Raw genomic sequence first — 25,632 nt, forward strand, 5'->3', positions numbered from 1 at the left:
ATGTCTCCAGTCTTTTTACTTTAATTTTTGATACAGAGTCTTGCTAACTTTGCCTGGGCAAGCCCCAAACTCTCGATCCTACTGCTTCCACCTCCTGAGTGGCTGGGATTATTGTGACTTTCATTAATTTTTGATTCTGTTAACAGAACACTGCCAAAGTCCACTAGTTTCATATATATATTAATCACTAATGCTACATTTTTATTTTACTAAAATTATTATAGACCGTATGAAAGAACTTATAACAAATTAATGTGGTATTAACAGGGCTATTAAAGATTGAATATTTATGTCTCACCTAAATTTATATGTTGAAAATCTAAGGCAAATATGAAGGCTATTAAGAGGTGGGGCCTTTGGGAGATAATTAGGTCATGAGGGTGGAACCCTCACAAATGGGATTAGTGCCCTTATATTAGATACCCCAGAGAGCTCGTTTACTCTCTGTTCACCATGTAAGGACACAAGGTACATCAGGAGTCTACAACCCAGAAGATGGCCCCCACCGGAACCCAACCACGCTGGCAGCTTAATCTCAGATTCTAGCCTCCAGCACTATGAGAAATAAATTTTTATTGTTTGTAAGTCACCCAGTCTATGGTACTTTGTTATAGCAGCCCAAACTGACTAAGATGAAGGATGGATGCTAACTGATCTCCCACTATTCTTTTTAGGGTGTCTGTTCAATGAAGCTACTCTTTTTTTTTAAGATATTTATTCCCAGGCATCAATAAGCTCAGCCATAAATATTCCCCTATAAACTTACAATGATCACAAAAGAAGGTTCAGTGTGACAAAATTAAATTCTCCTTGGCAAACATGTACTGATTTCCACTTTGTCCATATTAAATACCACTATGACACACTGTCTTGCTCAGTTCCTTAGAAACATATATTTAAAGATAACTCATCTTGCAAGGGTAAGTAAGAGGCTGTACCTAACGAAGGATGGTGTTTTAGGGTTGGTGTTTTAGGGTTTTTTCTTCTTTTCATTCTGAAGGAATTTTACTTTCTTATACTTGAATAATTTTAAGTGGTCCTTGGGTAAATTTCAAGATTCACACCTGTACTGGATAGAGGATGCTATGAACTGATGCAGAAGAATCAAGGGAATAGTAGAGGTAGTAAGAGGGGTCAAAGTTGTTCTATTTGGGAGAATTACACCAAGGGTACCAATAGACATCTGACATCTGATGTCTTCTGAGTATGAAATCAAGATAGAATTAATTTCTCTACTAAGAATTGTCTTACTACCAGAACTGCTTCCCCTTTGATTTCTACAAAGATTAAAAAAGAAATCTCAACAAAAACCCAATGTGAGTAACAATTTCTTTTATGTTATAGCTCTGTTTCCTTTTTAATATTTATTATACATTTATCATAAACAATGAAAAAAATTTAATGACTCATTTTAATATTTACAGCAATGAGAATTAACAAATACTCCAGAAGATTCCAATTTAGATGTGTACTTTTAAAGAATGGCTAAGAAAAAAACAGCACCTAAAAAACTATACATTTCAGCCTCTATATGACATCTAGACCTTAAAAGTCAAATATTATAGCCAATATTTGTAAAAGTGACCGTAAAAGAAAGATGCAATCACAGCATAATATAACCATGTAGCACCACACATACACACACACACACACACACACACACACACACACACACAATGAACCTAAACAGCAACTTAATGTCAGAACCTTAGTTACAGTGGCAAAAGTTCTTAGATAATGAAAAGCAAGATGACTGCTAAGATGGCCCACAATGATCTTCTCCTGGTATTTACAAGCTATGACCAAGATGGCAGGCTGTCCCTGGATGGTAGTCCAAGGTAAAGTCTTTGACTGAGATAAGTAATTGTCTCACTCATAAACTTCTCCCTGGACTGATTCCAGCCCCACTACCTTGGTCTTTAACCGTTTTCCCTGGACTGAGGTGGCCATTCTGCTGGGGCTAGTGGAAATCTGTACTTGACTTCCAACAAATAGAATATTTCCACAGTGATGGGATATCGTTTCCCTGATTAGAGTACCAAAAAAAAATGTGACTTAGTTTTGCTAGCCTCCTCTCTCTCTTACTGGCTTTGACAAAGGAAGCTGTTTTGTGAGAGAGTCTCACACAGCAGAGACCTGGGTAGCCTTTGCCCAGTAGTCCAAGAGAAAATGCATCCTGAAGACAACCACATGGGTGTGAGGTTAGAAGTGGATCTGAATCCCAGAGATATCTAATCGGAAATGGATCTGACCCCTAGATTACAGTCTCTGAGAGACCCAACAGAAGATCCAGTTGGGCCACTTCTGACCCCTAAACCTCCAGGTACTGTGGGATCACAACCGTGGGACATTGAAGCCACTTAGTGTTGGGTAATTTGTTACATAGCAAGAGATCACTAAGTGAGAATGGTCATTGCTTTGCCTTTTTATTATGGTGTTGAACCATGACCTCCCATCAGTAATTATTGCCTAATGGAATCAACATACAAATTGTTATACCGTGAATCATTTTCAGTTAAGACCACATTTTTCAAACTTTGCCAAAACAAGCCTTCTGCCTTGGGGTTGTCGGGCCACTGGAGGATGGAGCTCTTGCAGATCCGACGTCGTAGCTTCAAGTACTGAGAGTGCTGTAACACAGGCTCCAGCAGAATAAATATAATCACATCTGTGTTCTCATCCATTAGCCTCTGCAAGGCCAAGTAGAAAGCTGTTTTAAAGTTCCAGCTCTTTGCATATTTTTTGGTTAAAACAAAGATTGTTTTCTTGCTCTGGTTTATACTCTGCATGAGGTTATCGATAATGGCTAACCCCGGGTCCCAATCCCTCTCTTCTAAGCAAAGGAGAACATTTTTATCTTCACTCTCTTCAAGGTGGTAGCGCAATTCATTGATCACCCAGTCAGTAACAGAGGCATCTTTGGTGTCATAAGAAATGTAAGCATCATAGAAAGTTTGGGACGTGGAAACAGACATGTAGCCTCTCACCTTAGCTAAACACACGTGATAGATAAACCAAACATCCCAGTAAAACAAATGGTGAGCCAGGGCAGCCACCATAACCATGGTGGTGACAAAGAATGTGAAGAAAAATAGCACTGCTGCAGTGGTATCTGAAACACAAGTTGTGAGCTCTAGACTTATAATACCCTTCCCTCTTTGATCCCCAGGACTGGCACAAATGACATCTACCAATCTAGGAATCGTGACATTCAGATGTTCATCCATCCACCTTCGGAAGTCTCCAATGTCACAAGTACAGTCAAAAGGGTTCCCACTTAGTTCCAAAAGACTTAAATTGGTGGCAGTCCTAGTCTGCAGTGTGGATTTGTTGATCATCTTTATCAGGTTGAAACTTAAATCAAGGTGCACCAGACTCCTGGCTTCCGAAAAGAAGCCAGCGGGCAGGTGTGAAATCCTGTTTTTTCTCAATAGCAGTGTCTGAATAGAAGAAGGAAATCTAGAGAGGCTGTTATCCACAGAGGATAGCTTGTTTCCACTTAGATCAAGCAAGGTAAGATGTGGAAACTTCTGAAGCAATGTCCAGTGAAAGGAATTTAACACATTATTATTTATATAAAGTTTCACGAGGCTCTGGGGCAAGTTAAGGAAAGCTTCATCTGGAATGTGATGAAGGTTATTGTGAGCTAAGTCAAGCTGCGTCAGATTCATGAGACATTTAAAAATAGGCCAGTATCTGGTGTCTCCAGCATTCCACAAAAGGTCCAGGCGGTTTCCACTGAAAACTAGCTCGTTTAGGGACATGCTTTTCAGATCATTCTCCTCTGTTAAAGTATAAATGCTGTTGTAGCTCAAGTTTAAAACCTTGAGCTGTGTTAAATTTTGAATAAATCCTAGACGATGGGTTACCCCTGCTATCTCGAAATAGTGTGAATTGTAGCTGAGATCTAGAACTTCTAAGTTGGGCAGTTCATTGAAAGCTTTGTTATCATCAAAGTCTAGTCTATTGTTGGTCAAATCCAAATATTTGACATGAGGCACAGCTAAAAATTCAGTTCCATGTAACACCTGACCATTGCCATTGGAAGACAGATTTAAGCAGGCAATATCATGAAAACCTTCGAATTGTTTTTCCCCTATAAAGAAAATACTATTTAAACTCAAATCTAAGGCCTTTCCATAAGCAGTACATTGTGGCTTTATTAAAGGATTGGTTTTATGATAAAAATTTGAATGTGGGTCAAACTTGGCATCTGTTGAGCGTGGTTTAAGAGCATGGCTTTGCAAAGAGGAACCATTTGTAGTAATCTGTGCTACATCATTTACCAAGGGTGATATTCTGTTTTCTGACAAGTAAATAACTGTCAGGTTGCGGAAATGTTGGAAAAGGGTAAAATCAATTTTACTAATAAAGTTAATGCCAAAGTTTATGGTCTGTAAGTGTGGCAGACCCATGAGGGGCCTGAAATGTTCTTGCTTAAGTGTTTGGAACACATAACCTCTTACATGCAATGCCTTGAGAGACTTAAGTGTAGAGAAGTTTTGGGAAATATTAATATATTGTGGATATTCTGTCTTAATGTAGTTAAAAGATAAATCAAGTATTTCTAAGTTGGGCAGTTTTGTTAAAAATTCCCCCGAGGCTATTTCTTGCACTAAATAATTAAATTCAAGATGCAGCTCTTTCAGAGAGATCATATTCTCAAACCAGGTGGACGGAACCGTCCGGAGGGAAGTGCTGGAGAGGTTTAGGTAGAGAAGTTGGGCCAGATTTTGGAAAGCATTTGGATGTATATTAATTGAAGCATCACCTTCACAAGGCGTGCAAGGAAAAGGTGCATTGAAACACCTCGGGCAGTTTCCACTTAAATCTAGCAGTCTTAAGTTTCTCAACTCCTTGAAGTCTTCTTGACTGATGTTTTTGATCTTGGTATTGCTCAGAAAAAGTTTTGTTAGGGAGCTTGGCAGTTTTGGTGGCACGTGGATGAGAGTATTGAAAGAGAGTGATAGCACCTTCAAGTTTTTAAGGTTTTCAAATGTGCCATCTTCTACTTCCAAGGTTTTATTACAAACAAAATAGCAATTCCAGCCCAAATAGAGACTTTCCAAGTTCCAAAGTCCCAAAGTGTTATTTTTAGTTACCAAAATTATATTGTTCTGAATGAGACTCAGTTCTTTTAAAGACTTGGGCAAGCCAGTGGGTATTTTGTATAACTGGTTGTCCTCGAGCAGCAACTCCTTCAGGTTTCTTAGGTTGAGGAAGGCTCCATCTGTAATATTCATGCCATCTTTATCCATACCAGGATTTTCATTCTGGTGCTGTTGATTGGCATTGTGGTTTAGATTTATTTTAGTAAGGTTTTGCAGCTCTTGAAATGATTCATTCGTTATATGTGTGATGAAATTATCAGACAGGTCTAGTTCTGTCACATATTTGCTCACTGTTTGGGGAACTTCTTGCAGTTGACGATTGTTGCATTCTGCTACAATAGACACATTTTGCCTTTTCTCATCACAAGGATAGCTTCTAAAATAATTTGCTTCAGCAAAGAACTCACAGGAACCAGAAATAAGCAGAAAAAGGCAGGTCAGAATTGATGACCAAAGGGACATGTTGTCCTAAGGAAAATCAAAAGTGGAAGCACACATTAGAGTAGCAATCATTGCAGGGTATTTGAGCTTTCAAGTGTGAATTTTCTTAGCAGTTAAACAAATTGCATCAAATTAGGTTCAGAACAATTTTACTTTTTCACTGTGCTCAGCTTTAGGGTGCTAAAAGAAGTTGAGGAAGCCGGGCACTGGTGGCTCACGTCTATAATCCTAACTACACGGGGGGCTGAGATCGGGAGGATTGTGGTTCGAGACCAGTTTGAGCAAATAGTTTGTGAGACCTCATCTGCAAAATAACCAGAGCAAAATGGACTGGAGGTGTGGCTCAAGTGGTAGAGTGCTTGCTTCACAGCAAGAAGCCCAAGTTCAAACTCCAATTCCAGCCCCCTCAAAAAATGTTAAAGAAGGAGCTATTTGAGATTATGGCGATGATAGATTTTTGCAGAGGCATCCATCAAGATGCCCCACCATCATATTGAGTGTGAACTGGCCCTTGGCTCCAGGTCATACTAAGTGTACAACACAGCGTGTTATGTATTTATAGCATCAACTTATTGGCATAGCTATTGATGAATCTTTTGCCAGTACCCGAAGACAGATCAGACCCAACTTCTATTGTGGTTTTATCCAAGATATACAAGCCACCTTATTTATACAACCATACCTCTTACTGGTGTTTTCCATAATTTTTCTACACCTCTCTGGTAATGCTACATATCAAGTACTCTTTTCTCCTTATGTGACCCAAAAGTGGACATCTTATGTTGATAATAATAACAAAACGAAATGTCAGGTATTTTGCTAAGTGTTTCATAAATATTTCCCCGCCTACACAAAGGCTCACTGGAGCACAATTATTATCCATATTCTGCAGATGAAGAAACAATCTCTGAGATTTAAGTAACTTTCAGAAGTTGTAGTGCTGAGAATTGAGCCAATCTGATTCCAAAACCATGCTTTGAACCACTGACCATCGTGCTACACAATTTCCTTTTGAAATCTATATGCCAGAACAGTGCCTCAAATGTAGACAGCACTCAAAAAATTGTTTGTGGAATGACTGTTACTTATATGTCCCTTCTCATATGAACGCTGGCATCAATAGTTACTTGTCTGCTGACTTTGAAACGTCTTTAAGGAGGGGATAGTGCTATGCTTTGATGCATCCTCTGTAGTACTTGGTAGAGTGCCTTGCTCTCTATGACTATTTCTTAACATATAGGGGACTGAATGGATTATTTTGGTAACCATACACTGCAATCAATAGATTGATGTGAACAAGGGCTGTGGTTAAGAAAACTCCCAAAATCTTATTTCACTAGGTATAGAGACTAATTTTACTAAACTAGACTTTCCACCAAAGGTCAACTCATGTCTTTATTGTTGAGTTAAACCAGAAAAGTGAATTCTTTTCAAATTCTCCTACAATGTAAGTCTGGTAAGCTAACACCCCGATATGTTAGCCCCTCCAGTGTTACAGAAGATTGCTATGTGGATGTTGATTATTCTGTGGATCAATAATTACTGCCATTGGCAAAGCCAGCTCCTGATGAGAAAAAAATCAAAATGGAGCAGGACTGTCAGTCCTTTTCAGTTGCTTATAGTTCTTTTCAAATACAGCAGTATTGAGGTGCTGCTGCTTAAAGATTAACTCATACTAGAAGAAGGCTTTGCTTTGACTGGCATAGGCAGAATTTTAAGATGGGTCCCATGACTGTTGTCCCCTGATATTACTCCTGTGTTTATATTACATTATATTGCAATGGGAGATGGTCTAGATGGGCATAACCTAATCACAGAAGCCTTTAAAGCAGAGCTTTTCTCTGGCTAGTAGCAGAAGGAAAAGCAGAAAGATTGAAAGTCTCAGATGATCTGAATGCACTATGCTGACTTGAAGATGAAGGGAGACCCATGGCAAGGAATGTAGGCAATCTTTAGAAGCTGAGAGTGGCTTTCTGCTGACAGCTACCCAGGAAACTGGGGGCCTCAGTTCTACAACTGCAAGGAGCTAAAATTGACTGGCAATCAGAGTGACATCAGAAGTGGGTTTTTACCCAGAACCCTACAGTTTGCCCAGTACCCTGATTTCAGCCACCTGGAGCAGAGAACTCAGGAAAGCCTGCCCAGATTCTAACATGGGGACATTTAAACTAGTAAATGAGTCTCATTTGAAGCCTCTAATTTGGGGGATATTTGTTATGTGGCAATAAAAACGAATACATCCAGAAAACACATTTCTCAGATGACTTTTGTCTTGAAAACATGTGGCTTTGTAGAGAGGAGGCAGCCATGGGTTTCCAGACTCAATCTACCTTCACCAGGAAACACAGGCACAGCAAAGGGGCAATGAAGCCAAGAATGCAAGGAGAGTTGGAGGGTAACCCAGGAAATGTTATATTCCTTTAGGGACCTAAGCAGATCTAAGCCTGTGTGCACTGTTAGATTTGAAAGTCACTTCTAGACTCTTCCATACTTTATCAGCTGTTGGGTGGCCTGGGGAGTCTATATGATTACATTCACAATTTTATTAACTCACAACCCACTGATAAATGGACGTTAGTTGAATATAACAACATGGTTAGATTTCAACTGTGATTAAAAAAAGGACATGATACTCTATGACATTGTTTTAGGAGAATCTGACCTGTTTGTGGAGGCTGGGGAAGTAAAACCTGAGCTGTGATCCTAAGATTGAATAGGCACATATAAGGCACAACAAAGAGGCAGAAGAAATGTTCCAGGCAAAAGGAGTAGCAAAGGTCTTGAGTATATTCCTGAAGTTCCCACACTGGGCATTTAGAGAAGTCCTAAAAAAGGTGCCAAGAGAGACACAGTGTGTGCTTGAGACAAGGTACATCAAGCTTCAAGTTCTCAACATTGGTTGAGCCTGCACAGGTTTGCAACAGCAGAGTCCAGAGAAAGAAGCAAGGCCAAGGGCATTGGGATGGCACACAGAAGGGAAGTAATGGAGATTTTGCCATGCTTTTCACTATCTTCATGGTGCCATATTCAATGGACATTGCTCAGTTGTCATCTTAATGAGCACAGCAGTGAGGGACTAAAGGATTTAAGACAGTCAGGTGCTGGTAACTCATGCTTGTAATCCTAGCTACTCAGGAAGCAGAGATCAGGAGGATCAAATTTCAAACCCAGCCTGGGCAAATAGTTCACAAGACCCTATCTCAAAAATACTCAACACACACAAGTACATACTAAAAAGGGACTGGTAGAGTGGCTCAAGCTGTATAATGACTGCATAGCAAACATGAGGACCTGAGTTCAAAGTGTAGTACTGCCACAATTTAAAAAAAGATTTAAGACAAGTGGACTTTTAAACTTTGAATGATTTATTTAAATTGACAACTAAAACTTAGAGATATTGGTTGTGTACAGCATGTTCTGAAAGATGTATATATTGTATAATGACTAAATTGAACTAATTAACATATGCATGTCTCACACGCTTATTTTGTTTTTGTAGGGAAAAAGCTAAGTTCTACTCTCAGCAATTTGCAAGCATATGTACATTGTTACTAATTTTAGCCACAGGTTGTACAACAGATCTCTTAGACTTATTCTTTTTGCCTGGATGAAATTTTGTAAACTATGACCAACAAATCTCCAATCCCTCCTTCCACCAGAGTGAATTTTTATCTTTATCTGGGGAGCAATGTACAGTTATTTTTCAAATAGGGTCTCATGTTTTTGCTCGGGACTGACCTCAGACATTGATCCTACTATCTCTACCTCCCTCATAGGTGGGATGGCAGTGCCCACCACCACGCCCAGCTTGTTGGTTGAGATAGACTCTCAATAACTTTTTAATTCTGTTTATTTTCTTTTCTCTTTTCTTTTTTTTTTTTTGTTTTCAGAGGCTGGCCTCAAACCAGGATCCTCCCGATCTCCACCTCCTGAGTAGCTGGGATTACAGGCATGAGCCACTGTGTCCAGCTCCTTTCAAGGTTTTAAGCAAGGTGGTAGTAAAGAGAACTTTCTCTCACTCCTGTTACTACTAAACATAACTGGAGGTGATGGGAGATGCACAAAGGACAAATGATAGACAGACAGACATGCAGAAAGTTGGAGCCAGGTGTGTCGGGCACTCAGATGGAGACATACAACAGTCTCATTGCTTCTTTTTTCTGTTAGTCTCTTCATTTTACTCTGCCTCTTTTCTCTATCTTTATTCTTTAAGGCCTTACTCCTTTACAGTTCTTTAAAACCTTGCTTCTAAAGTCTTTCTTCTTTCTATTCTTTAAAGTCCCTTTCCTTAGACTTACTCTGTCCCATGTTTTCTCTTAGCTTTTATTTAGCTTAGCTTTTCTAAAGCCTAGGTATAAAGTTCTCGGTGTAGACTTGCACTGTCCCATGTTCTCTCTTTTGCTTTCTTAAATTCTTGGCCCTTAGACTTGCAGACAGACAACACCAGCTGTCCCTGCACAAGCTGCCAACCAATTCTATCAACCTCCCTTTAGCAATTCTCCTTCAGCTATTCTTTTCACTTCAGAAATCCTCCCTTCAACAATTCTCCCTTCAGCAATTCTCCCTCCAACAATTTATCTTTAGCCAAAAAACCCTCATCAAAAATCCTTGCATCCTTCAGCAGGTCTTTTATATCCAGTGGTAAACAAGGAGGTGGAGCAACAGTTCTCGGGGAGGTCCATAACATTGTAACCAACTTAGGAAAAGCAGCCGAGCGGCATCTTGCCTTCTCGGTCTCTTCTGCAGCTGGGGCTGTGCCAAATCTCAGCCTACAGATTATTTGACATAAACATCTTAGGAAAAGCAGTGGGAGATTCCAAGATGGTGGCTAGAGGTAGGAAGCAGAAAGCGAGCCTCCTATAGTGAAATCTTGGAGAGACGCTGGAGACACACTTTGCAGGCATATCCACTGAGAAAAGGCATAACTTTGACCCCTCCACACCTCCAGCCGGTGCAGAGAATCTCCACTTCATGTTAAACGGAGAAACGAGGACGGCCCCCGGGGCCGCCAGTGGCCGGCGCCCATACGGCTTGGGAAGACGCGGACCAGATATTACTTTCATATACTTATTTTTTATTTTTTTTATCTTTGATTTTCAATCCTCTCTCTGTCTCTCTAATGTCTGTTCAGCTTACTGTCGATTAGTACACTAACACTCCCTGTTTATACCTTTGAAACTCTCTTGTCTGATACCTTGTTCTGCTTTCTCCCTCTTGTCTGTGTATTTGTTTTCCCCTTTTCTTTAACTTCTTGCTTTCCATCTCAGCTCACTCTTCCATTCTCAATATTACCATTGTTATTATTACAAGCTAGAAAGTACTCAATTGCACACAGTACAGGGACAGTAACAACACCAAGGACAGTGACAGGAAGACAGAAAAAACAAGGAAACCAGTTTCCCCACAGCAAAAAATTAGTACAGGAACCAGAGGGGAATGAAGAGAACAGAAACTCAGATCCAGACTCCAACAAAATGAAGATAAACTATGCCAAAGGACCCAATGAAGCCCACAAGAATAATTTAAAAGAAAACATACTACAAGTACTCAATGAGAATTTTATAGAGATGATACTGGATAGGGTCAACCAAAATGTACAGGAGACACTCAAGAAATTCCAAGACAATAAAAATAGAGAATTTGAAAAAGCAAAAGAAGAAATAAAGGAAACCATAGAAGCACTGTATAAACACCAAAGTGAAAGAGAGAACACAATGAATAAATGGATAAATGAACTCAGGACAAAAATAGACAACAATAAAGAAGAAAACTGCCAGGATATGGAAAACCTCAGAAAAAAGAACGAAACAGAACTGCAAAACAAAACGGAAGGCCAATCCAGCAGAATAGAACAAACAGAAGACAGAATCTCAGAACTTGAAGATGAAATGGCAATTAAAGGAAAAACTGAAGAACTATTAATTAAACAACTCAAGACCTGTGAAAAGAAAATGCAAGAACTCACTGACTCCATCAAAAGACCAAACTTGAGAATCATGGGCATCGAAGAAGGAGAAGAGGTGCAAGCGAAGGGAATGCGTAATATATTCAACAAAATAATAACAGAAAATTTCCCAAATCTAGAGAAAGATATTCCCATACAAATGCAAGAGGCCTCCAGGACACCAAACAGACCAGATCAAAATAGAACTACTCCACGACATATCATCATTAAAACAACAAGTACAGAAACTAAGGAAAGAATATTGAAGGCTGTAAGAGAGAAAAAACAAGTAACATACAAAGGTAAACCCATCAAAATAACAGCAGACTTCTCAACAGAAACATTAAAAGCAAGAAGAGCGTGGGGTTAGATCTTCCGGGCACTGAATGAAAATAACTTCAACCCCAGGATACTCTACCCAGCAAAGCTATCATTCAAAATAGATGGAACAATAAAAGTCTTCCATGATAAGCAGAAACTAAAACAATATGTGACCACAAAGCCACCATTACAAAAGATTCTGCAAGGGATCCTGCACACAGAAAGTGACACCCAACTTAACCATGAAAAGGCAGGCAGCACCAAACCACAGGATAAAAAAAAGCAAGACAGTAGAGAGTAACATCAAGTAAGGTACACACAATCAAACCTTCAAACAACTAAGATAACTAAATGGCAGGAATCACCACATACCTATCAGTACTAACACTTAATGTTAATGGACTTAATTCACCCATCAAAAGACACCGTTTGACAAAATGGATTAAAAAAGAAGATCCAACAATTTGTTGCTTACAGGAGACTCATCTCAATGAAAGAAATAAGCATATGCTTAGGATGAAAGGCTGGAAGAAGATTTACCAAGCCAATGGCCCCCGAAAACAAGCAGGAGTAGCAATACTTATCTCTGACAAAGTAGACTTCAAACCTACATTGATCAAACGAGATAAAGAAGGACATTCCATACTAATAAAAGGGGAAATAGACCAAAAGGAAATAATAATCATCAATCTGTACGCACCCAATGTCAACGCACCCAATTTCATCAAACATACCCTGAAAGACCTAAAAGCATATATAAACGCCAACACAGTGGTTGTGGGAGACTTTAACACTCCATTATCATCAATAGATAGGTCATCCAAACAAAAACTCAATAAAGAAATCCAAGATCTAAAATATGCAATAGATCAAGTGGACCTAGTAGATGTCTACAGAACATTTCATCCAACCTCTACACAATATACATTCTTCTCAGCAGCCCATGGAACCTTCTCCAAAATAGATCATATCCTAGGGCACAAAGCAAGCCTCAACAAATATAAGAAAATAGAAATAATACCATGCATACTATCTGACCACAATGCAGTAAAAGTAGAACTCAACAACAAAAGTAAAGACAAAAAACATGCAAACAGCTGGAAACTAAATAACTCATTACTTAATGAAGAGTGGATCATCGATGCAATAAAAGAGGAAATTAAAAAGTTCCTGGAAGTCAATGAAAATGAAAACACAACCTACCGGAACCTATGGGACACAGCTAAGGCAGTCTTGAGAGGAAAGTTTATAGCCATGAGTGCATATATTAAAAAGATTGAAAGATCCCAAATCAATGACCTAATGATACATCTCAAACTCCTAGAAAAACAAGAACAAGCAAATCCCAAAACAAATAGAAGGAGAGAAATAATAAAAATAAGAGCTGAAATCAACGAAATAGAAACCAAAAAAACCATACAAAGAATTAATGAAACAAAAAGTTGGTTCTTTGAAAAAATAAACAAGATCGATAGACCCCTGGCAAACCTGACTAAAATGAGGAGAGAAAAAACCCAAATTAGTAGAATTAGGAATGCAAAAGGGGAGATAACAACAAACACCATGGAAGTCCAGGAAATCATCAGAGACTACTTTGAGAACCTATATTCAAATAAATTTGAAAATCTAAAAGAAATGGACAGATTTCTAGATACATATGATCATCCAAAACTGAACCAAGAGGAAATTAATCACCTGAATAGACCTATAACACAAAATGAAATTGAAGCAGCAATCAAGAGTCTCCCCAAAAAGAAAAGTCCAGGACCTGATGGATTCTCTGCTGAATTCTATCAGACCTTTAAAGAAGAACTGATACCAACCCTCCTTAAACTGTTCCACGAAATAGAAAGGGAAGGAAAACTGCCAAACACATTTTATGAAGCCAGTATTACACTTATCCCAAAACCAGGCAAAGACACCTCCAAAAAGGAGAACTATAGGCCAATCTCCTTAATGAACATTGATGCAAAAATCCTCAACAAAATAATGGCAAATCGAATTCAGCAACACATCAAAAAGATTATTCACCACGACCAGGTAGGCTTCATCCCAGGGATGCAGGGGTGGTTCAACATATGAAAATCAATAAACGTAATAAACCACATTAACAGAAGCAAAGACAAAAACCACTTGATCATCTCAATAGATGCAGAAAAAGCCTTTGATAAGATCCAACATCATTTCATGATAAAAGCTCTAAGAAAACTAGGAATAGAAGGAAAGTTCCTCAACATTATAAAAGCTATATATGACAAACCTACAGCCAGCATTATACTTAACGGAGAAAAATTAAAACCATTCCCTCTAAAATCAGGAACCAGACAAGGATGCCCACTATCTCCACTCTTATTCAACATAGTACTGGAATTCCTAGCCAGAGCAATTAGGCAAGAAGAAGGAATAAAAGGAATACAAATAGGTAAAGAAACTGTCAAAATATCCCTATTTGCAGACGACATGATCCTATACCTTAAAGACCCAAAAAACTCTACTCAGAAGCTTCTAGACATCATCAATAGCTATAGCAACGTAGCAGGATATAAAATCAACATAGAAAAATCATTAGCATTTCTATACACTAACAATGAGCAAACGGAAAAAGAATGTATGAAAACAATTCCATTTACAATAGCCTCAAACAAAATCAAATACCTAGGTGTAAACCTAACAAAAGATGTGAAAGACCTCTACAAGGAAAACTATACACTTCTGAAGAAAGAGATTGAGGAAGACTATAGAAAGTGGAGAGATCTCCCATGCTCATGGATTGGTAGAATCAACACAGTAAAAATGTCGATACTCCCCAAAGTAATCTACATGTTTAATGCAATTCCCATCAAAATTCCAATGACATTCATTAAAGAGATTGAAAAATCTACTGTTAAATTTATATGGAAACACAAGAGGCCACGAATAGCCAAGGCAATACTCAGTCAAAAGAACAATGCAGGAGGTATCACGATACCTGACTTCAAACTATACTACAAAGCAATAACAATAAAAACAGCATGGTACTGGCACAAAAACAGACATGAAGACCAGTGGAACAGAATAGAGGATCCAGATATGAAGCCACACAACTATGAGCAACTTATCTTTGACAAAGGAGCTAAAAATATACGATGGAGAAATAGCAGCCTCTTCAACAAAAACTGCTGGGAAAACTGGTTAGCAGTCTGCAAAAAACTGAAACTAGATCCATGTATATCACCCTATACCAAGATTAACTCAAAATGGATCAAGGATCTGAATATCAGACCCCAAACTCTTAAGTTGATACAAGAAAGAGTAGGAAATACTCTGGAGTTAGTAGGTATAGGTAAGAACTTTCTCAATGAAACCCCAGCAGCACAGCAACTAAGAGATAGCATAGATAAATGGGACCTCATAAAACTAAAAAGCTTCTGTTCATCAAAAGAAATGGTCTCTAAACTGAAGAGAACACCCACAGAGTGGGAGAAAATATTTGCCAATTATACATCAGACAAAGGACTGATAACCAGAATATACAGGGAACTTAACAAACTAAATTCTCCCAAAACTAATGAACCAATAAAGAAATGGGCATGTGAACTAAACAGAACTTTCTCAAAAGAAGAAATTCAAATGGCCAGAAAACACATGAAAAAATGCTCACCATCTCTAGCAATAAAGGAAATGCAAATTAAAACCACACTAAGATTCCACCTCACCCCTGTTAGAATAGCCATCATCAGCAACACCACCAACAACAGGTGTTGGCGAGGATGCGGGGAAAAAGGAACCCTCTTACACTGTTGGTGGGAATGTAGACTAGTACAACCACTCTGGAAAAAAATTTGGAGGCTACTTAAAAAGCTGGACATCGATCTACCATTTGATCCAGCAATACCACTCTTGGGGATATACCCAAAAGACTGTTACTCCAGAGGCTCCTGCACATCCATGTTTATTGCGGCACTATTCACAATAGCCAAGTTATGGAAACAGCCAAGATGCCCCAGCACTGACGAATGGATTAAGAAAATGTGGTATCTATATACAATGGAATTTTATGCAGCCATGAAGAAGAACGAAATGTTATCATTCGCTGGTAAATGGATGGAATTGGAGAACATCATTCTGAGTGAGGTTAGCCTGGCCCAAAAGACCAAAAATTGTATGTTCTCCCTCATATGTGGACATTAGATCAAGGGCAAACACAACAAGGGGATTGGACTATGAGCACATGATAAAAGCGAGAGCACACAAGGGAGGGGTGAGGATAGGTAAGACACCTAAAAAACTAGCTAGCATTTGTTGCCCTTAATGCAGAGAAACTAAAGCAGATACCTTAAAGCAACTGAGGCCAATAGGAAAAGGGGACCAGGAACTAGAGAAAAGGTTAGATCAAAAAGAATTAACCTAGAAGGTAACACCCACGCACAGGAAATCAATGTGAGTCAATGCCCTGTATAGCTATCCTTATCTCAACCAGCAAAACCCCTTGTTCCTTCCTATTATTGCTTATACTCTCTCTACAACAAAATTAGAGATAAGGGCAAAATAGTTTCTGCTGGGTATTGAGGGGGGGGAGCGGGAGGGGGTGGAGTGGGTGGTAAGGGAGGGGGTGGGGGCAGGGGGGAGAAATGAACCAAGCCTTGTATGCACATATGAATAATAAAAGAAAAATGAAAATAAATAAATAAATAAATAAAAATTAAAAAAATAAAAAAAAAAAGGAAAAGCAGCTGCTCTTCATCTTTCTCTTGCCCTATTCTGAGGTTGGGGTTGTGCCAAACTCAGCTTGCAGATTATTGAGTACAACTGTGCTTTTGTCCTCACAGGCTTCTCATACTCTGCTTCCCACATGGTAGCATGCTTGATTCTGCAGTGGTCACTGGCAAGATGGTGCAGAACTTCAGATGTGAGATGGTGGTAGCTTGAACTGGGTTTCTGGCAATGGACATAGAGTAAATGGATTCCAGAGATACCTAGGAAGCAAATTTAAGAGACACAGCAGTGCATGTACAAGGGAGATGAGGGTTGGAAAGGAGAGGTAGGCACTCAGAGTGACTTTCAGAGTCCTGGTCTGTGTGTCTAGAGAGATAAGGGTGCCATTCAATGAGAAAAGATTGCTTGCAGGGGGAGGGAAATGAGATCTTATTAAATAAATTTAACTTGTTGAGTTTGTGATATTCACCTGGAAATGTCCAGTAGGCAGTTGCATAGACGGGTCTGAAAGTTGGAGAGAGTTCTTCTGGAGGACTGAACTGAGTTTGGGAGTCATGCAGTTGAAGCCACGGGTGAGAATGAGTTCATTCAGGGCAGCTTTAGGCATAAAGAGTCAATCATCCATGCTCTGCTTCTATAAACAACAATTTTCTCATATTTATTTCCTAGCAGTTTTATGATTTCTTTTTCTATGTTGAAATATCTTATCTTACTGGAATTGTTTAGACATAAAATGTGAGATGTATCCCAGCATTATTATTTTCTGAATGGAATAAATTGGCCCAACATCATTTACTGAATAATCTTTGCTCAGTGATTTGATATGTTCACTGTATCCTGTACTCCTTCTTGTGTATTTGAATCTATTTCTAGACTCTCTGGCTTGTTTTATCAGTTCATTTATATTTAATACATATTTAATATGTAGAGACTTTGCATGTATTAATAAGAAGACAAATAGCCCAATAGAAAAATGGGCAAAAGTGTACTAACATGGTTCACGTGAAAAGGAAGTATAAGTAACTCTTTTATTTTTTATTAGTATATTATTGTTGTACTGGGGGTGTGCTGTGACATTTATAGTTGAATTCACCCCCTCCATCATTCTCCTTTATCACTGCTCCTTAAACAGAGAAAAAAATTACACTGCAATACCATTTTAACTGGTTCCATTGTGTAGGAGAGGATAATGGGAAACAGGTACTCTCATATTTTGCTAGTAGAGTTCAAATTAGTACCACTTCTTAGATGGACAGCACTCTTTTTTTTGTGCTACTGGGGCTTGAACTCAGGCCCTTACACCTTGAGCCACTCCACCAATCCTTTCTTGTGATGGGTTTTTTGAGATAGGATCTCATGAACTATTTTCCAGAGCTGGCTTTGAACCACAGTTTTCCTGATCTCTGCCTCCCGAGTAGCTAGGATTATAGGCATGAGCCACCAGAGCATGGCAAAAGCACTTTTTATACCTATCAAAACTAGAAACATGGCTGGAGGCATGACTCAAGTGGTAGAGCACCTGCCTAGCAAGTGCCAAGACCCTGCGTTCAACCACCAGCACCTCAAACAACAACACCCCCCCAAACTGGAGACATGTACTTAGAGTCAATAATTTTCATGCTAGAAGTAGATCCTAAAGACCTATCCTTGCATATGTAAGTGACTCCATGCAAGGATGTTGAATGCAAGGCTGTTAGCACTTCAAGACTGGAAATAACCTAAATGCTCACCAGTAGAGGTCTGGCTGATTCCTACAATGGAACAAATACTGTGCAGCAATTGAAAAGTATAAGACCATTCTACATTCATTCATTCTTTGGACAAATATTTATTGTGCATATATTTTATTTCAGGAAGTTTACACTCTGGGGATGCAGGAATGAACAAAACAGATGAAAATACTTACCTACTTAGTGTCCATGACAGTTAGATGGTGGAAGGTACTATGGAGAAAAAGATGGAAGGAGGATGGTTCTGCAGAATGCCCCTCAATAGGACTTGTCTGATTTTTTGTCATGATTAGACTGGGGTTATGGGGTTTCGGAAGAAGACCACAGAGGCGAAGTGCCATTCTAGTACCAAGAGTACATGCTGTCAATTTCACTTTCCCCATTGATGTGCACCTTGATCAACTGACTTAAGTAGTGTTTGCCAGATTCCCATTATAACATTTAAACTACAAATTAATTTTTAAAATTGATTTCTATAGAGGCCCATGGGGAACATGTCAGGGTGAGGCCACATTCCACATCCTTTCCTTTGCATACTAAATACAGCATTATTGGTAGGTAAGACATCTTAAGGTGAATACTTCAGGGAGTTCAGAGGGCAGGGGCTATCCTGCATGGCCTCACTAGCTTCCAATTAAGGTCTCCACATTTTATTTCAAATCGAATTTTCTATTTCATCTAAAGCAGAGCAACTGAGGAGAAAAACCTCTAGAGGTCACTAGAGACCAAGAGAGGAGACTGAGAGTCCAAGTTCTTTCAGGATGAAAATGTCCTCCCAGAGAGTCTAAAGTAATTTAATGTAAATTGTGAGTCATGGAAATTGAACAGAACATTCCAGAGAAAAAGAACATGATTTGACAAATTCCAAATAATCTAAGACTGAAAAGTACATGAGTAGGAACAGTGGAAAATGGTGAGCAGGTGCTAGCAGAGAAGATGAAAAGAAATCCTTGATTGTTCAAGTTTCTGCATCCCATGCAGGACCTCAAAGAGTCTGAGTAGATTTCTAATGCTCTTTTCCCAGGGTTCTCAGCTGAAGTTCCCAGGAGTGCCATGTAATATCATCCTGTAGAGTGAAACCTAACTCACACCATCTATCCGGATCTTAGAGAGGAAAGCCCAAAGGCCCAGTGAGAATTTCCTCAGTTAGATTCTTCCTTTCAGCACACCCATGCCAAGACTACCAGAAGTTGATCCAAAAGAAATTCTGATCCCACATAAGAAGGAGAATTCTTTCTCAATTTCTCTTTCTCTCTCTCTCTTTCTCTCTCTCCTCCCTCCCTTCCTCCCTCCCTCCCTCTCTCCTTTTTTTTCTTGCAGTGTTGGGGATGGAATCCCTAGTGTGTTAGGCAAGCACTGTACCACTGAGCCACAAATTCACTCTCACTGTAGTGGTAAAAACCATCCAGCCTGGCAAAAGTGAAATGGCAGCTATGCAAATAAAACAGGGAAATGGAAATGATGCAAATAAAGTAGAGAAAAAGGGTGCAATGATGTAAACAAAATAGGGTAAGAGAGAGAGACAGGAAGAGAGAGGGAAGGGGGAGAGAGAGAGAGAGAGAGAGAGATTTCTGTTGGTTGCACATGACAGTTGAATGCTCACACTACACCAACAGCAAAGGAGTAGAACCCCACAAGCTCAAAGAAAGTATAAGAAAACAACAAAGCTGGGCGAGGTGACACATGCTAATTCCAGCGCTTGGGAGGCTGAGTCTGGTGGATTGTGAGTTCAAGACCATCCCTGTCCCAAAACAGTAATAAAAGGGGTGTGTGTGTGTGTGTGTGTGTGTGTGTGTGTGTGTGTGTGTGTGTGAAAGAGAGAGAGAGAGAGAGAGAGAGAGAGAATCACAGGAAGTTTAGGAAGATAGAAAGAAGGCCGATGAGTAGAGGAGGCTGAAGCCCTAGGGTCAGTTTGCCACAGAACCCTGGGAGGTGCAGGAGCTGAAGGCAGTAAGCACCTTGGAAGGCGCTGGTCAGCTGCAGCTGGACAGTGAATTGGCTGAGAGTCTGCTTGAGAAGTTAGACACCCCCCTCCCCTGATCCATCACCAAGACTTACTCTCTTTAAAGGTGAATTCTGAGAACCTTGAGCACAGATGGAGGCCGAGGTGAGCTGCCAGAGAGAAAACTAAAGAGTTAAGATGCTCTGTACACAATGGAATACTACTCAGCCATGAAGAAGAATGAAATCTTATCATTTGCAGGTAAATGGATGGAACTGGAGAACATCATCCTAAGCAAGGTTAGCCAGGCCCAGAAGACCAAAAATAGTATGTTCTCCCTCATATGCAGATATTAGATCAAGGGCAAACACAACAAGGAAATTGAACTTTGATCACATGATGAGGTGAGGGCACACAAGGGAGGTATGAGGATAGGTGAGAAACCCAAAAAAAACCAAGATATCGTTTGAGGTCCTCAATGCAAAGGAACTAATGCAGATACTTTAAAGCAACAGAGGCCAATAGGAGAAGGGAACCAGGAACTAGAGAAAAGGTTAGTTTGAGAAGAATTAATTTAGAAGGTAACACATATGAACAGGAAAGCAATGCAAGTAAACTCCCTGTATAGCTATCCTTATCTCAACTAGCAAAAACCCTTGGTCTTTCCTATTACTGCTTATACCCTCTCTTCAACAAAATTAGAGATAAGGGAAAAATAGTTTCTGCCTGGTAGCAAGGGGGTGAGGGGGAGAGGGAAGGGGTTGGGGGAAAGAGAGGGGGTAGGGGGAAGGGGGAGAAATGACCCAAACATTGTATGCACATATGAATAAAAGAAATTAAAAAAAAAGATGGTCGTACATGGAGTTCAGGAACCCATCCTCTTCCCTGTCTTGGCTCTGGGAACTCTGGCATCTGCCTGGCTATGGACATCCACTTTAACAGGTCATCAGATGACCTTGCTTTGGAAAAATAGACAGGCAAGGTGGCAGGGCCGGGACCAGGATGAGGCTAGTGAAGCACATATCCTGAGTGCAAATATAAGGGAACACCAAAAATTTAGTCATCAAGATGAATATTATTTTAAAAAATTAAAATTCCCGATGAACAAAAGGTCAGCATTTTAAATAAAGACAAGATTTGACCTTGTACATGCAAGACACTCTATCATTTGCCTCTCCCTCAGCCTGGTTCTGGTTCCAATAGAACTCTGTTTACTAAACCAGGCATCTTGTCTGTGGGATGTAGCTTGCTGGTTTGTTGTCTGGTTGGTTGTTTGTTTGGTTTTTGTTTTTTGAAACATGGTCTGCTATATAGCTCAGACTGTCCTGGAACTCACCATGTAGCCCAGGCTGGCTTCTCAAACTTCCCATCCCTATGGCTTATCCTCCAAAGCACTAGGATTACAGATGAGCATCACCACACTCAACCTGACTTGTTTTTTTAATTATAGCATTAAAAGATTACTTATCTTGATTATTGAGTTTCTTGACTCCCCCTCCCCACCTTTAAATTTTGCACCTGAAGCAAATGCCTCCCCACCTTCCCCAGTCCTTGCCTTGCCCAAGAGAAAAGATCTCTGGATTGCATTGGGTACAGCCTAGCCGATAAACAGACTCATGTCTGTTTATCCAATGGCAAGACCCGTCAGGTGGGAAATCCATCCTTACAGTTGGAGCTTCTAGTCAGCCCTGTGGTACCGCACTGTTGCTACAAAAGGGCCAGCACCAGGCACCTGAGGATTCTCTCCAGCATGAAAAACATGACACCAAGCAAAAAGAAAACAAGCAGAGGAAGAGCTGTTGGTAGAATGAGATCTTGTGGTCCCCAGGACAGTGGTGAATGGTTTCTTTTCTTAATCCTGTTTTGCACGGAGTCTTGATCATCTCTCTCCAATTTGAACTGCTAAAAGGTCTGAGTACCCGAAAGTTTTCTTGTTTTGTTTTTCGTAACTTATTTGGCAGCAAAAGTTGATCCAAAGGGACATATGGATACTATAATCATTCTTTCTCCACTTCACGTGGACATTCTTGTTACACTCTAGAAATATCCCTATGGCGACCACTAATGGGATTGACTCAGAGCCATTGGGAGTGTTTTATAATATACTATGTATGTACCATATTTCATATAAGGAATTGTGACTCAATTCTTCTGTCTTCTTCATTGGTGACACAGTAAGAATTTCTAAATTTAGTTTGGCATAGCCACTAAACCAGAAAACAGAATGTGGTGCTGGAGGCATGGCTCAAGTCATAGAGCACATGCTTAACCAGCACAAGGCCCTCAATTCAAACTCCAATACTGCTAAAAAGAAAAAAGGAAGAAAGAGAGGGAGGGAGAGGGAGAAAGAGAAAGGCGGGGAGGGGTGAGAGAGAGAAGAAAGAAAGTAAGGGAGCAAGGAAGGAAGGAAGGAAGGAAGAAGGAAAGAAAGAAAGGAAGGTCAACAGAGCCAAGTCTTGATAACTTTAGTGAGCTGGAGGCATTTTGGCCTTCTTGGGCCCCTCCCTCCATAAAAAAGTAAAAACTGTATTTCATGACTGTATTGGCATAAAGACCAATACAATCCAGTGAGGAGAACAGGCTGTACCTGCTTGGGTTACTTTATGTTGTATAAAACAGCAGCTTAAAGGCTATGCCTAACTTTGACTTACTGCATTTTATGAAGCAATAGTTTTCATTTTGAATACAAGTGCCCAAACAGAATGAGTCTACATCTTGTTTATACACATAAACAATTACCATCTGTCAGCCCACCATGAGGCACAAACTGACAATTTATTTGTGCCCATGAATAATTACATCTTCAAATATATCAAATCATGTCAAAAACCCTAGACACATGAACTTATCAATCACACCAGATATAACCCTCTCACCTGGGACTGAGGTGTGGCAGGTTCACTGACCCCATCACCAGGTCAACTCATCATGAATCTTATCCAGGAAAATTGCCAAAGTGAAGGACCTCTGTCTTTGTCCCCTGGACTCTAGCTCAAGCTCAGTTTCTCCTGTCTGTGACACACTGCCCACTTCAAACTGACACGAGAATGACCTGCCAACTGGACCTGCATTTGACAACTCTACCTTGAACAGTTCTGTGCTTGAAGTTCCTAGATATTGTTATTATGTGGAGTGTAATGCGCAATCTGACAGTTAATATTAATAATTAAGACTGTAATATGGTATTACCAATAGCCTAGGCTATCAAGTGACATCAGTATTACTTGGCAAATTAACACCAAAGAAACTGATGTAGCTTGTGAAGTTGTTATTCAATAAATTCTGACATTGTGGAAAGACACAAGCATGTCTGTCTGGTTTTAACATAGTTTGCTCACTATATCAAGGCTGGATTGTATTCATTATTTTCATGGCTTTAAAATAAATTAAAATCTTTTCTTAAAGTATCATGATGCCTAAGCCCTGGGTCTTCTGTGCCTAAAGAGAAGTCTGCCCTGGTTTTTGATAAAGAGCTCATATCAGGCCCCAGGAGACTAGTTAAGATAAGAAGGAGATACTAACTAGAAGATAGGTACTAGCTTGGGAGCTGCTGAAGTGTCAGGCACCAGGATTGGGACCAGGATTGAGTGGAAGCGGCAGAACAGTGGATCTAAAAAGGACAGAGTTGCAGGTTGACTTGTGTCCAGAAGATAAGCCAAAGGCCTACCCCCTCCCCAATACCTGTGCATGTTACCTTTGGACTTTGCTAACATAATCAGGTTGAAACAAGGTCAGACTGGCTGAAGGAGGGCTCTAATCCAATCACTGGTCTCCTTATAAGTTAGGAATTTGGGCACAGACACACACAGGGAAGAAAGTGACATGAGGAGAGGCAGAAGTTAGAGAACACCAAAGACTGCCAGCAACCACCAGAAACTACAAGCGGGGCAGGAAACAGATTTTTCTCTCCCAAGCCCCACAAGGATCCAACCCTGTTGACAATACCTTGATTTCTGACTTTTGGCTTTCAGAACTGATAGAATAATTTTCTGCTGTTTTAGCCATCAAGTTTGTGGCACTTTGTTGTAGCAGCCGTCAAACACTAATGAGCAGAGAGTAGGTAAGAGTTGCTCAGTAGAACCCATTCCAGGACAATTATCTCTGCCCACCAAGGGTCTGGACATACCCATGAGCTTACTGTTTAGAGCTTCCTGAGAAGGGTGACCAGGGCTGCTGGCTCCAGCTGTCACTGGGCGTTGCCGTAGGGCACCCAGAGAAAAACAGAAACCATTTATTTAAAGAAAATGTATGCATCATGAAAAAAAAGAAAGAAATGTGCCTAACTTCCCCCCTCTCTGCCAAATACAGTTGTTGCTTCTGAAGGAGCCATCTTACAGCAGGTTTTCTATTTTCTGTGCATAATCCACTCATTGGTTGACTCCATGGTACACAGCCTGTGAATCTTGTCCTTCAAGAGTCTGAAGGAGCCAAATAGCACAAGGAAAACCACCTCTGTCAGCCCTCACCCAAATCTTCCCTCTCAATGGAACCTAATGCACCATTTGAAACCACCGGTGCAGTTTGAAGAGCAGCTCAGAATGTGGGTCTTATCTGTGGGTGACAGTGAGCTGAGGGGCCACCCTTATACCTGCTTGTGGGCAGGCTGAAGGCAAGGAGAGACTAGGTGTGTGGACACCCATGTAGCAGCATCCCCAGGTGAGGCTGCAATGAACCTCAAGCAAGCCACAGTGCAGGTGGTCTAGGCAGGGCCCTGAGTCTTGTCCAGGACAACACCATGTATTATCTGTTCCCATCCCTTCCTGAAATGCAGGTAGCCATTTTGCAAAGATGACTCTCTTCTCCCTCTTCAAGGCTTCTTTTAAAATAAGTTGGTGGAAAAGGGGAGCATATAAGGAAAGGGTGTAGGAGGATGAATATAGTGGAAATATTCTGTACTCATGTATGAAAATGGAAAAATGAGACTTGTTGAAACTATTCCAGGAATGGGGGAGGGAGGTTTAGAGAAGACTGATGGAGGGGATGAATTCAACTATGCTATATTATAAGAATTTTTGTAAATGTCACAATGTACCCCCCAGTACAACAATAATCTGGTAATAAAATTTTTTTAACAAGACAAGATGGGTTTGGAGACAGAAGGATAGAGAGTTGGAAGTTAGCCTGGGATATATAGCGAATTCAAGGCCAGGCTAAGCTTCCTAGAGAGACCCTGTCTCAATAAAACAAGAGCTGGGGCTGCAGCTGATTGATAGAGTGCTTGCCTAGTATGCACAAGGCCCTGGTTCCATCCCCAGCACTACAAACCAAAACCAAAAACAAAACAGATACGTTTGATTTCCCTCTGAGGAGGTATGATTTGCCTCAGACCATCTTCCCAGCTGCACACCTGTCTGGGGAAGGTGCTGCTGATGTACCATAACTCTAAAGTGTCCAGAAAACCTGCTGACCATTATATATGATGAATTTCCCCAATTGAATTATTTAACT

The 25,632-nt window shown here is 40.1% G+C and overlaps 1 protein-coding gene across 5 annotated transcripts in view; it reads right to left on the minus strand.

The window, feature by feature from the left end:
* Nucleotides 1-2,409: 2,409 nt before the first annotated feature.
* Nucleotides 2,410-25,632, minus strand: part of Tlr8 (toll like receptor 8) — a 30,915-nt gene continuing 7,692 nt past the window's right edge. The window contains exons 3-6 of one of the 5 annotated variants that reach the window (XM_074062604.1): nucleotides 20,301-20,354; nucleotides 18,419-18,455; nucleotides 16,982-17,146; nucleotides 2,410-5,579 (exon numbers count right to left, since the gene is read on the minus strand). In XM_074062604.1, the coding sequence (XP_073918705.1) occupies nucleotides 2,463-5,579; nucleotides 16,982-17,119 (3,255 nt within the window). In that variant the 5' untranslated portion in view covers nucleotides 17,120-17,146; nucleotides 18,419-18,455; nucleotides 20,301-20,354 and the 3' untranslated portion in view covers nucleotides 2,410-2,462. Of the gene's footprint in view, nucleotides 5,580-16,623; nucleotides 16,773-16,981; nucleotides 17,147-18,418; nucleotides 18,456-20,300; nucleotides 20,355-25,632 lie in introns of those variants that run through there. The other 4 variants (XM_074062603.1, XM_074062605.1, XM_074062602.1 and 1 more) reach the window with 4 other exon arrangements.

Source organism: Castor canadensis, chromosome X, assembly GCF_047511655.1.
Source record: "Castor canadensis chromosome X, mCasCan1.hap1v2, whole genome shotgun sequence".
NCBI lineage: Eukaryota > Metazoa > Chordata > Mammalia > Rodentia > Castoridae > Castor > Castor canadensis.